The sequence below is a fragment of the Parus major genome, chromosome 8, assembly GCF_001522545.3.
Source record: "Parus major isolate Abel chromosome 8, Parus_major1.1, whole genome shotgun sequence".
NCBI classification, from domain to species: Eukaryota; Metazoa; Chordata; class Aves; order Passeriformes; family Paridae; genus Parus; species Parus major.
Window position 1 is genome coordinate 16,749,979 of NC_031777.1, and position 13,873 is coordinate 16,763,851.

Here is a 13,873-nt window from a genome sequence, read left to right on the forward strand (position 1 = left end):
GGCGGGTGCGGGCACGCCTCGAGCGCCTGCGCTAGGTCTCGCAGCCGCCAGGCGGCGCCGCCGGGCAGCAGAGGCCGCGCGTACCCCGTGAGGCCCCGCGGCGCGGCCATGGCGGAGCGGGACGGACACGGCGGTGCTGGACGGGCGGCGGGCGGCGGGAAGATGTCCCTGCACAGGTACGGCACGGCGGCGGCGGCGGTCGCACGGGCTTCGGGAGCGCCTTTCCCGAGGCTCGGCGGGTCACCCTGTGCCCTGCAGTCCCCGCGCTGCTCCCGAGCGGGTGAGGCCCGGCCGAGCGAGGGGCCGCGCGCAGCCTCTCCCGGGGGGCGCCGGGCAGAGCCTCGCCGGAGCGGTGACGGGCGGCGGGGACTGCAGAGATCCTGCAGAGCTGGGAAGGGGAATCGCTGCTCGGAGTAATTCCCCGTTTGTGGTTTGCGGTGTTTGAAGCCCTTTTTTCCGGTTCTTAGAATGGCTAAGTGCTGCTAATTCACGGATCTCGTCAGGCGATGGTATTGCTGGGCTTGTCCTTCAGGCCCTCACTGCCGGCAAGCAGCGAGCACGTGGTGGGGAGAGGAAGAGTTTGAAATGGGTTTGGACTGATATTTATCCCTTAGTAGTTGCGTTTGTACTGCTCTCGAAAACTTTACTGACGTGGGGGAAATGTTATTTCTCTTTTCTGTTTGTCAGATTTAAAATCAGAGTGATTATTATTTCTGTTGACATATCAATACCTTTTTTCCAAGAATGGGAGAAACAGCTGTTTTAATAGCCTAGTTAAAAACATATGGTCGTGTTTGTAGAGGAATTTATTTTTTCACAGATATTTATATATTGATAAGGCTTACACATTGTGCCTGAAATGTTCCCTGACTTTGGAGTTTGCACTGCTGACAGTCAGAAGGTTCTTGGCTGATGTTGTCAGGCTCTTTGATCCAGTGAAAAAATGGGATGCATTGTTCAGGGTTTAGTAAGAATCCTTGAAATTTATTTTCTGTCTGCTTAAAACTGGGAGTGTTATAAGCCATCACGGTATAGTACACATTACAGGTGATGCAAAAAGAGAAAAGCACTGATATAACCAGGCCCCAAAGCATAAACTGATAAAGGCTTGCTATGTTTCCAGCTCTGCAAGTTAGCATGTGTGCTTTTTTCTTTCAAGCATCTACAGAGTTTTAATATCGGTGTGTTTGGAGATACTGCCCATAGCTTGTGTTTTTTCATCTGCCACCTTTCCTAATCCAGGGTATTTGTATTTTCACTTTCTCCTTTCAAGATGCACTTTCAATAGCTTTTCCTGAAAATGCTGATGGATGGCCTAGTGCCTGGTTGTTGAGCAGGCACTTTTCATAGGCCAGTCAGGTGCAAAAATGCTGCCTTACTGAGAAGTGTTTTTTACTTCTTTCAGGTGTGAAACCTGTAGCAAAGAAGAAGCTAAGTACAGATGTCCACGATGCATGAAATATTCTTGCAGGTATCTGTTATCTGAACTAAATAGTTTTGATTATTTTCCCCATCCATGTGCTGAACGTGTTAATTTTTTTTTATTTTTTTTTTGTCATTTCAGCCTCTTGTGTGTAAAGAAACATAAGCTTGCACTGAGCTGTAATGGAGTCAGGGATAAAACAGCGTTTGTCTCCGTAAATGAATTTACTGACTTGAACCTTCTGAGTGGTAAGAAGATACCTTATGTGTTCTAAAGCTCCCTGGTTTTACTAGGGTGGCACTACATTTTTCTTTCTTCTATTTAACCTTCAGATTATCGTTTCCTGGAAGATGTAGGAAGGACAGCTGATGCTGCTGCTCGACATTGTATTGTGCATAATCCAGCAACAAAAAGACTTGTGAGTTTTGGATTCTCCTTTTGTTCTGTTGGAATTAGGGTTGGCTACCTTTGAATTCCCACTGAGGTAGCCCCAATCCAGATTCCAGAGCTGGTACCTCTCTTATGAAGGTATGAATGACCCTGAATTTTAGAGCCTGAAATCAAAAGAAGTGTCTAGGTTTATGCAGCAATAGTATTGAAGACTACATCCAGTTGCTTGGAAGAAAAGATCACTAACAATTCTTAAAATTTATGCATGACCAATGTTGCTGTTGGATGCTAGATGTCTGTTAAGAAAGTCTGAATGTTTCCTTACACCTCCACAACTTTTGAATTTTTAAGTTATGTACTTCCCAGGTAAACAGTGAATTTATCAATTGCCTAAAAATTGTTATGTGGTTCCCTATATACCAAATAAAGACAGCTAGGGTTCTTCAAAGACTAAATCTAAGCAAGAGTGACATAAAAGCCAGCCTTCTTAGGGAAAAGGGGTTTTTGCTGAAGCTCTTTCAGCAACCACACACTCCAAACTAAAAACAATGAACAAACAAACAAACCCAAAAAACAACCAACTCTACTCCAAATTTTGACTCATTCATAAATCACAAAAAGGCATCAGGGCCATTTTGTTTTCCAGTCTTGTGAAGGTATCTTGAAATATAGCCCTAAACTCAGGACTCACACTGATGACAGAATAAATTCAGAAGACTCCAGTTTCCTCTCTGGCTGGAGTTATATTGCATGTGTGTGTGTATTTAGCACTATGATCTCCTGAAGATGTGTGCTGAAGATGGGGAGATGCTGCATGGGTGGCAGCTCTAGGGGTGAGCATGTTAATGGGATGGTGCTCTTAGTGCTGCCTTCAAATCAGAATTTGACAGCAGCTGGGATAGTGCTTGTGCATCCATTCTGCCAGTGTGGTTGTAACCCAGAAGGCATCCTCGTGGTGGTATTACAGCCACAATGATCACACTGTGACTTCCATGGTATGTTAAAGAACTTTTTACTATGAGTAGGTCATTGGCATGTTATTTTTTAATAGTAAAAAAACTTATAAAAATGTTTCAGAGAGCTTCTAGGCTTACTTAATTTTTTTTTTCACTCAGGATGGTTTTTTAAAAATTGAAAGTATTTCATTAAATATGGCCTTTTCTGTAGTATTCTCACAATTTCTGTCAATTTTTTATTGTTTGATTTTCAGGGGGTTTATATACTCAGATTTTTTTTAAAAAATGTTTTTATTTTTTTGCCAGTTATACTTCTTAAGGAACAAAGCTCGAGGGTGTAATATTGAGCTAAAAACACTGCCTGTTGGATTTACAAAAAGAAGAGAAAATTCTACCACCTTCAATTCCGTGTGAGTCTTCAGTTGGTTACAGTCAGCAATATTTTATTTTCTCTGAGCATATAATGATGAGAATTTAAGTTCATACCAATATGCTTGCTTTAAGATCTTAAATGATCTTAAAGCAAGATGATGCACCTTGTATTTTGCAAAGTATTGTTTAATATTTCATGCTTTATGTTTTCATCTTTAGGTTCTTTGAGCTCAGTTTAACAGCTTACATAATTCATACTTTATTTTGAAAAATGCTAACATTGAGTAATGGTAGGAAGAATCAGTGCTGTTGTGGTCTTTTTTTTTTTTATTAGTTAGGTTTTTTGCTGGAAAAAGAAAATGCTTCTCTGGAGGTTTTATGATAGAGGATTGATGTAGAAAGCTTGCAGAAATCCCTGCCTCTTAAAAGGCTGACTTCAAATCTGAAGAGGTGCTTCAGTACCTGAGTTGCATTCTGTGATGGGAGTTGCTGTGCTGGAGAATGTGAATGTTTGATACAGCACAGCTTAGAGAGACAAACGCAGACACATAAAAATTTAAGAAGGCAGCTAAGGAAAATTTAAATATTTCTTCCTTTATCCACTCTGTGTTTTTTCTCTGATATCCAGAAATTTTATTTCAAAGTATTTTCACAGTAAAAATGAAAGAAATTATGAGGTATTTCATTGCAACAAGAATCAGGTCTACAGTTCAGCTCAGTGGTATACTGGGGTCAAATAAAAATGCCTTCTGAGCTTTGCAGAGCAGTGGCATCCCTGATGGCTCACATCCCCCCGATGGCTCCTTTATTTGTTTTGTTTGTGGTCTCAGTTTTGGTGGCAATTTGTGTTTTCAGGATGCACTTTCCCTCTGTTCTGGGAGCTGTGCACTCCACAGTGTCGGTCTCTGACTGGCCACCAGAGGTCTGTCTCTGACAGAGTAAATAACCCACCTGGAAACTGCTCAACACACCCACCTGGATCGTTTAGGCTGCTCTAGGGAAAATCATAGGCAGGTTTGGTTTTGCACATAGATTTTAGCAGAACATTAGGCATCAAATAGATGTAGAAGTGTAACCTTTTAAAGTTAAATATTTTACCAGTTCTGTCCGAGAAAACCCAGACTGAACCAATGGAAAGAAAGGAAATCTGAGGTAATTTCTCCTCCCTCTGTCTCAGATTTATATGTCTGGTCTTAGAATAGACCAGGTCTGTCGCAGACCTTACAGAGGTTGTCTCCCTCTGCACTGACTTCCCTGTCTTTGGCTGCATGCTCTGCCTTATACAGATCCCTTTTACTAGTCTCATGCTGGAAAAAGTATCTCAGACTTGGAGCTGAGTTTCACTTTAATGGGGAATTTCCTCAATGTAGCAGATAAAATAACATAATGCACTTAAAACATACAGGGTAAGGAGCAGCCCTCAAGAGGAAGCGCAGGAATGCTGGGGTCAGTAGCTAAAAGAGGACACAGGGGCACAGACACAGGGAGGTTTGACAGCATTGGGAAGATCCTGGGCATGGTACAGTGCTGTACTGAAGAGATATTTGCCTTCATGTACCTTTTTTTTTTTACTCTAGAAAGCCTTTTCAGGTACAGACTGAAGTGTAGCTTGTGTTTGGAACAAATTAAACTTTGAGCAGATTATTTCATGTATTTTGTGTACTTTTTGTAGTTTTAACAGAAGCAGATTTAAAATCTTAAGAGAACGGGGCAAGGAAGGTAACTTCCTGGCAAATAGACATGGAAATATTTCACAGGCTTTCTGGTAGAATGCCTTACTGGTTGATGTCATTCATAAAGTCCTAGGGAACTTTTGTTGTTGCTGTGGAATGGTAGCTTCTCTGGGACTTTTACAACCCACCAGGATGGGGACTAGATAATATTCTCTGTCCTAAATAGCGTTGGAAATCACCATCCTTTTCTTGCAAATGCTGTCCAAGGATATGGAACATGCTCAGTGATTATTACACAAAGGATGTATTTCCTCTCTATTGCTGCTAGTGTTATTCACACAGCAATGTTTAGCAAATTTGAATTCAGTGATGCAGATTAAAAATTAACATCTGGGTTCTGGGTTGGGATTTTTTGTTTTTTGGTTGTTTGTTTTGGTTTTTTTTAACTGGCATGTTCTGCCTATTCTCTTTAAATGAGTTCTAAGGAATCAAGTTTGGTCAAACCAGTGATTATCAGGCATTTAGCACCCATGAAATGGGATTTCATGACACTCACAACATTTTATTGAATATCACATTGAAATGAGGTAAAGCTGTGCAAATAGTCATATTTCCATTATATGAGCTTAGTACCTGACAGGGCTCAGGGTCTGATCCCTCTCCTTGCAGATGTGAGCCCCTTCTCATGCTGTTTGTCAGTGGAGATTTGTAGACAGATTGCTCCAGAGGGTGGGGGCTGGAAGATGCTCAACATGTGTGCGTGGAAAACTGAGAACAGGCTTCTCCCATGTCCTCTTGACACTCTCCCTGTGAGCCAAGCTCTTGGGCAGTATAAGGCAGGAATGAGAGTACTCTGAAACCAGGAAGTACAGGATGTATTCTTGTGTCATCCCCTGCCTGTGCCAGCGCTGGAGGACAGATGAGTGTTGTTTCGATGTGTTAAGCAGACTCTGCATTTCCTGGATTCCATGAGTTTGTTTGCTAAATCTGATGTTGTGAAAGCACACATGCCGATGCTGGGCAACACATGGATTAGACTAATGTGTAATATTGAATATCTAGGTAATGGAGGGTCATTAGAAAGTAGTGTCTGAATCCAGAGTGTGAAATCATGGTGCATCTGAGTTCTTATTCATAAATTATTTTTAAAGTGCTGCTTCACCCTACATTTCCTGTGGTGCCCTTATTTTCAGTACATCTGAGAGTTTCCCACTGGACACGTTCTGCCATGGAGTTGATGGGGTGAATTGCTGGGCTAGGAAGCCTCTGGGGAAAGGGGTGAAAGATGAGGCCAGGCTGAAACCAAGAGCAGGAGCAACAGCTGGGAAGCTCTAGCCAGCAGGTCAAATGGGAAGAGGGGAATGAGCTTGCGAGTCCATGGCTCCTGTTCCCTGGCAGGGGAATGATAGAGTGAGACACTGAAATGGGGCAGTGCAGTTCCCTGAGCTCTGCAGCTTGTGCTGCCCTGCTCCAGCCCTCCTTGCTGCTTGCTGTCATAGACATCTCCAGCCAGCTTCCTCCGGCCTCCTTTCACAGTATATCTCCCGGTCAAAATCCTTTTTACCTCTCTTCCCCACCAAGAGGGGCCAGAGGGCTACAAACTTCTCTTGTAGCAGGCATGCTTGCAGCCTGGGAGCATTTGGTCAGAGGGATATATGTGGGAGAAGGAAGGTTTTGCAATCCCTCTCCTCTTTGATGTAATTGTGAGAAAAAAATACAGTGTGGAGATTTTGGGATTAGCATAATATAGGAGATCATAGGTGTTACACTTTGAAGTACACTTGGAAGTTCTAAAATGTCAGCTCTAATCCTTAGCTAGGTAGACAATTAAATTTATTGTTGGAAGTGTTGATTTTGAGAATATAGAAAGGAGTTTTCTGATCTGGGTTTCGACTTAATATTATACCAGTGGAGCTGTTAAACTTGAATTTAGTTGTTACTTAGTACATAGGTTTGTTTGCTTTCTTGGACCCACGAAGAAGAAAGTTAAGTTGCTAAAGGAAAGAAAGTCAAGGAAGGTAATATTATCCAAAACTATATGAGCTGAATGCTCAGTACTTCAATTAAACTTCCGTGCATTCTGAGAGAGTACTAGTTGCCAGATGAAGGAATAGCTGGTCTGTTATTAAACTTCATGTATTTTTAATCACTTTGATGAATTCAAAATGAAAGAGACAGGAAATGCTACAGCATTTGCACTTTGATGTAAGATATCCTGTATACTAATACTTTAAGAATACCAGTTGCTAAATTGAAAGCAGATCATCAATGAATCACTGTCTTTGACAGGCTGGCAGTGAAATACTTCTGTAGAAACAGAACTGCAGTTGATGTCTTAAGATGTGATGAATTTGGAATTTTTTGTCAATAAATACTTCAGTTTGCATACATATATACATGCACTTTTAAAAACACCTTCTAAGCACGTCTAAAACAGTTCTACTGCATTCTAGACAAAACTGAGAGGAAGTGCTCAGAGGAAGCCTAGGTAAGAAAGTTAAGCTTTATGAAATATTTCATATATTTTTTAAGAAATGCGTAAACATTAGACACTTCTAGAAATCTGCCAAGGCACTTAACGGGTTTGCCCAAGTTCAGAATCCTTTGTAGATCAGTCCTTTAATCCTCAGCAGCTGTACTGTCTACAAACAGTTTTTTGAGCATCTTCTTTGGTAGTGCTCTAACTGTAAAGGCAGTGAAAATTCTCAGTTGTTCTGAGAGCCAGCTGGAGGAGACAGCCAATTTGTATATACTGCTGCTGTCTTTGTAACATCAGAAGTAAAAATGTTTCCATTGTTGCTGTGAAAAAATGTTAAATCATCTACCCGTTGGTCTGGGAGAACTACAGTTGATGACAAAATAAGTTTTTGGGAGTTTTAGGAGAAAGGAAAGGTAGATAGTTACTTCTAGTAGAACTGTAGTTGTGAAACAGCCTGTGTGGTTCTGAATGTATTTTGCATCTATATCTCATGCAGAGAGAGAGATGCTTGGCTCCCCTTTTCCCTCTGATCCATTTCCATGTTTCTGAAGTAGCCAGAACAGGAGATGAAACCAAGCAGTGCAGGGATGGGCTATGATGGTACTTTTACTGACATCATTGATGTGCTTGTGCTTCACTCAGATCTCTGCTGTTTGGTAGTTTTATAATCAGTGCCTTGGTATCCAAAAAACCAAGGCACTGTTGGAGGGGCATTCCATGGCAGCAGAGTGGCGTGAAATGCTTCATGGAGTGAGCTGTTACTCAAATGCAGATGACTTATTCAATTAGGCATTTTCATTTCAAAAATGAACATGCTACATGTTGGTTGTGTTTGAAGGAAACACTACCCCAGTGAGCCATAATGGAAAATGAAGTCAGTGAGATCTGGAGCCAGGATATCTAACTTTGATCAGAACTTGTTGTGAAGCTACTTTGATAGCATCTACAGTTGGCACCAAGTTCTCTGGGCACACATCAGTGATGGTGAGGGATCCTTCACTTCAATAACAGGCACCCAGCAGGTTGTTCTTCAGTACTTCATTGTACAGTGAAGAGTATGAGGCTATTTCTGTTACAAGCTTCTTTTTTTCCTGCCTGCTTCTATCCTGTTCTTCAACTGCCTTGCTTCTTTCTGCTTGCCATTTACTTCCAGGCAAGAGTACTTTAAAGAGAGATTAAGTCATTAATTGCCAGTATTAGTATTATGGTATTAGTTTGCTGAGAAAAAAAAAAATCAACATTTCTGTTTTTTCAAAGTGGAACTTTTTGATGAAAAATGTGCTTTTTACCTTCAACTTCCCTGATTCACAGCACTTCCTGTGCACTATTCCATAGACTAGATTGTGCCTGGATGGGGGAGGTAGAGCAAAAGTCTGAGAAGAATCCTCTTAAGCTGATTTTACAGCTGCAGTGATGAACTGAGTCTGCCTCAGTGAGCCCACAGGGAATCAGTCTTGCATGTGAAATGAGGATGTGCTGTGTGACAACCATTTGTACAGACACATGACGAGTATTCCTAGCAACAGGTAGAAGATAGCTAAAAGTTCTTGTCAGAGCATTTCTTTTTCAAGTGCTTGTGTTAGAGACAGTCCTTTGGGCCACGTGCATGTTTCTGTGAGCTGTCATGGTTTGTCTCTCTCATGCTTTGGCTGTCTTGATTTAAAGATCAAAGTGTCACAGAAAGGGTTGGTCTCTTAGAATAGATAAACATGGCCTGTTTGAAAAAATTGTGGAAGATGGTGAGTTAAATGAAAACTTGCTAGCAAGCCTCATGTTGGTTAATAGCATAGAGCAAAACCCTCTTCTGAACAGTCCTTATAAACATTGTAATAAATGTGTCCATCGTGTTTCCTTCAGCTAATGGTGGAGACCCTATTTCTGTGTCTAAAGCTTACTAACTTTTAGTAGTCTCCCTGGGAAAGTGCTTTGAAATAACACCATTCCATGTTAAATGGCAGATACTAAGATGTCTGAGAGGAATCACAAGCTTGTTAATCGCAAGGGAACTGAACGGGTTACATAACCCTATTGAAATTCCAGTTTGCTCTGTGTGCATGGTAGCATTAGTGCTTCCTTCAGCTGTCAAGATAAGAATTGCAAAACCTTGTTTTACTTACCTTGCAAAAAACTCCCAAAATTCCACTCAATGGTTTTGAGGTATTTCAAAACATTTTGCAGTTACGTAATTTAAGACTGTCATACCAATATGCAAAATAGCATAAAATTCATGGGCCCAAATACTTTGCCAGCTTCTGGTTTTTTATATATATATATATATATATATATGCTATATGTTTTCTGTGTTATCCTTCATTTGTGGTCAGACAATCTTACCTTTTCCAGACCTGATGTTCTCTAATTCCACCTTTCAAGGCATTCTCATTCTCCACTTTAACAAGCATGAGAAGGGAGGAACCACAAGGCATGCTGCACAACTCTGCTGAGGCACACATTGCTTTGGGGACCCTGGGCTTCATTTATTTGTTTTATTCTAATTATTACTTTCTTGGAGCTGGGGGTTCCTGCTTGCTCTTTTTTTTTTGGTAAATACTAGCACATCTGATTTTACTTACACTCCAGAAAATATGGTTCAGCTGTAAAGCTCACTTTTCTTCTAGGAACAACTAGGTAGAGAAATTATTTATTTGATAAGCTCACTTTATAAAAAGTGAGCACATTTAAAAATTGATATCACAGTTAATTGATCTTAGCAGCTAAGTTTACTATTTTGCTAGTGGATGCACATACACTCCTCTCTGCAACCAGCTAGAACCTGCTGGATAATATTTCATTTGCCTGATAAACAAATTAAACAACGTGTTGGAACAACACTGTGTTTACTTTTTATTGTAAACCAGAATCTTTGGATAACTGAGGGTGATTATCCTGGATGCAGTAATTCTTTGGTTTGAAATAATGTTTATAAAAGTAGTTAAAAAAAAACCCATTAGATGTCCCTGTGCTTCACAGATGTTTGAGCTCTGATTTCTAAATCTTTGCTGTTTGTCATGAGTGTAAATTTCTGAACCAGAGCAAAAGGCCAGGAACCTACCTTTTAGGCTGTGCTTTCTCTTAGGGAATTTTTTTAGAAATGTTTCTGCAGATTTTCTGCAAATAAGCAAAAAGGCAAGTAGAGACTGCCCAATCTAGCAAAGTATTCTCTAGAAGTGCAAGCTAAGATGATGCTGTTCTCAAGCTATGCTTCAGTAGCTTCTGTTCTCAGGTATTACTTATGCTAGCTGCAAAGAGAAGGTGGGTCTTAAAAATAACAACTAACATAAAGAAGAAAGGAATGTGACATCACTTTGTCCCTACCAGAAATTTTACGATCTTTCTGTAAAATGTTTGTTCTTTCTAACTTCTCTTATCCATGTTATGCCAGAAGGCAACTTCCTTCCCTGGCCATGACACATTTTCTATTGAGGCCATCATAGCTGGAAAAAGTTGAGTCCCCTGTGTTCTGTAGGACCTGGCCTCAGCTGGGATTCAGGCTATTATTGTTGCAGAGGTTTGGTAATCTATCCTGGTGGATATGCCAAAAAGCAGTTTCCTTTTCTGAAATATAAGGGCAGCAAGAATATACTCACTTTTAAAATGTGAAATACTGTTGATCAGTTAATTGATGATATCTTATTATATTTGTAAGTAACAGATTTTCATCCCATGAGAATTTGAAATTTAGCAGGATGTGGGAGTGCTACATCTTTCAAAGGACATCTCAGCTTCTCTGCATGTCCCTGTTACTCTTTGAAGCCATTCAAAATCTTAACCCTGTCTTTTCTTCTGCACCTATGCTGTGGGTTACCAAGCTTTATCATAGAAAAGTGGTAGTTGTTACCTACTAAGACTAAGAATATGCATTTCTTTTTTTTTCCAGGGAGAACAAGTTCTACTGGCATTTGAAGCTCGTATTTCCTCACTGTCATGCTGAATACACTTTAAAAGGGTACAGAACTTTAAAAACTATTTTTATAGATTTTAAATTAATCTGCTGAAGTTGAACTGCAAAATACTTGGATCAGTTCTTACCGAGTTCTGTTATAACAGGGTAAACTTAGGTATTAATTTCAGTCTTAAATAAAAGGGCATTTCAATCTAAAAAAAATTGTACAGTTCTTTTCTCTCTGAAAGCTAGCAGGCTTTCCAAATCAGGCTTAATGTTTGTTAGTCCTTTTCTCTATGTAAATAGAGAGCTTGTATATTCATAATAGTAGTAACCCTGCACGTGACATACTCTCTTCTCATGGAGCAGATGTTCAGCATGATTTGCCACTCCTCCTCACCTGCACTCTGAAGCTAACCTTCATACAGGGTGAAGTGACTGCATTGTTTGCTTTGTAGGAAAGTCCACAAACACATTTTGAAAAGACAAAAAAATAAGCTGTAATTGACAAATGCTTCTCCTTTTTTCCTAGCCTGAAGGGAGATGAGAAATATGTCCTTGTCTGCTTCTAGTACTGCAGGAGCAGCTTGTTTCTTTTGCAGGGTTAGAAACTAGAGATATGCATCTGTTTACTCCTTAAAAGTGCCTGTGAAATCCAGTGCTGAAATTGAGATAAAGCTGCCGATATCTGTGCAGTATTGATGCACGTTTATGATCCTCCCATAAACTACTCAGCTGTGCCACTGTAGCATGCTAATCTACAGCTTCCTTCAGGTGACTCACAGTAGAGACTTGTGTACATGATGAACGATGTCTCACATGCTTGATTTTTATCTTTGCTGAAAGGGTGCCTGATGATAAAACACTTGCTGATATCCTCAAGCCATACATTGATCCAGTGGAGTCAGATCCTGTAGTTTGTCAAAGGTGTGTACTGAACTTTCCTTCCTCATTGATCTAATGCGCTAATAAAAGGGAATGGTTCTGAATACATGGCTTAAATTAGCTGCAGTACCAGCTTGCAGAGCTGAGTTCCCAGTCAAAAGTACATCTTTGATTCCTGTGATGAAAACCATCCTAACATTCACCAACCAACTAACCCTGGGGTACAGCCACCAAATTTAAACCAGCAAAAAATTAAGAAACTGACTCACGGCACACAGACCAAATAAAGCAACTGTAATTCTGGAAAATGTAATCATAATTAACCTCAATGGACATGAGAGTAAACCTTCAGAATAATTAGAAAAACATGCTAATAATTGCAACCCTCATTTATAGAAAACACCTAATTAATGTTTGTTTGTTAATGAAAATGTACATTATTTTGGCTCTTGACATGCATAAGATAGTAATTTCTTATGGATGACAGGAAGAAAAGTAATTTTACATAATTTCTGCATCTTCACTATTTTTCAGATTAAAAATCTATACAGCATCTCCTCTATCAGATGTACAAATCTTAATGAAAATAGAAAACAGGAACCGAAATTCTGTCAGGTAAGGTGCTTCTTCAGTTTATGTGCTTAGTAATTAAAAACAGTAAGAAGATCAAACACATTTCTTAGTCCTTAATATTACAATTGGAGATTACATAATCTCATGGATAAAACTTCAGTGAGTAATTACAAATGGTTTTAAAAATTATTTGGCAAAAATGCTAATTCTTTGTCTTTTAATATGTCAGTATTGACATTTCAGTGCAATTACTGAGTGTGCCTGTACCTAAGCTGCTTCAGCAGCAGTCCCTGCCAATGTAACAGAATACAGGTTTGTCTTAAAATGCTAAATAACTATACTGACCCTCAGAAATTCATACATCCATTTCTTTTTGGAGGTTTCTCTGTGGATATGTTAACCTTCCAGAGGGAGTTGAAGTGATAGTCAAGATGATACTCAAGAAGAGTTATCTTTTTAAATAAGCAAAAATTATATTTTTATCACAGTCCAGTTCACTGCATTTGAAATTACACATTTTTCTCAAAGTTGCTTGCTCATCACTTCATGTTACTGTATTCCTGGGTGTGGGCTTTTGTCTTCAAAATTCAGACTTGTGCAGAATTGTTTTCTTTGTTTTCAGAACAGACAATAATCTTGAACTTCAAAATTAAACTTTAAAGAAATATTTTTTGCTAGTATAAATACCATTTGGAACACTCCACCCTGTTGTCACATTGTTACTGAAAAGGATATTTATCAGCTTAGTATCATAACTTACTGTGGTTCACCAGTGATTCCTAGTTAAGCATATGAAAGTACATTCTCGTCTTCAAAGGTAACAAATGTAAATAATATGCTTCCCTAAAAAATGATACATTATTTATACAGAGGGAATGAGGGTGTGTTGTAAGAATTTTAGCTGTAACTTAGGTTCCAGTTTATGGTGAGTTTTTTTCACAGTAATATTAAAAAATGTGTAATGTACTTTTCAGTTCAAATTCAAGTGCAAACTCTTAATGATTTTGATGGATTTTTTTTCCCCTTTGCAATCACTCTTTGAAATATGGTTGTAACATTTGCCATCAGAATTGCCAGCTAGAAACCTGTTGTTTTTACATGAGTTTGAAGATACAGAGCCCTGTTTCATATATGCAGGGAAGAAACATGAAACACCATGGAGTGCCTAGTACCCTAGTGTCTGAGTTTTATAAGTGTGGGAATAGTGAGTTCTCATTTGTGAACACTGAAGTTGTAAGG

The 13,873-nt window shown here is 39.6% G+C and overlaps 1 protein-coding gene across 1 annotated transcript in view; it reads left to right on the forward strand.

Annotated features, from left to right (window-relative positions):
• The first annotated feature begins 92 nt into the window (after positions 1-92).
• Positions 93-13,873, forward strand: part of ZNHIT6 (zinc finger HIT-type containing 6) — a 32,060-nt gene continuing 18,279 nt past the window's right edge. Inside the window, exons 1-8 of the mRNA XM_019007706.1 lie at positions 93-176; positions 1,406-1,471; positions 1,565-1,671; positions 1,756-1,841; positions 3,076-3,179; positions 11,171-11,239; positions 12,023-12,103; positions 12,596-12,676. Of these exons, the coding sequence (XP_018863251.1) occupies positions 109-176; positions 1,406-1,471; positions 1,565-1,671; positions 1,756-1,841; positions 3,076-3,179; positions 11,171-11,239; positions 12,023-12,103; positions 12,596-12,676 (662 nt within the window). The 5' untranslated portion in view covers positions 93-108. The remainder of the gene's footprint in view (positions 177-1,405; positions 1,472-1,564; positions 1,672-1,755; positions 1,842-3,075; positions 3,180-11,170; positions 11,240-12,022; positions 12,104-12,595; positions 12,677-13,873) is intronic.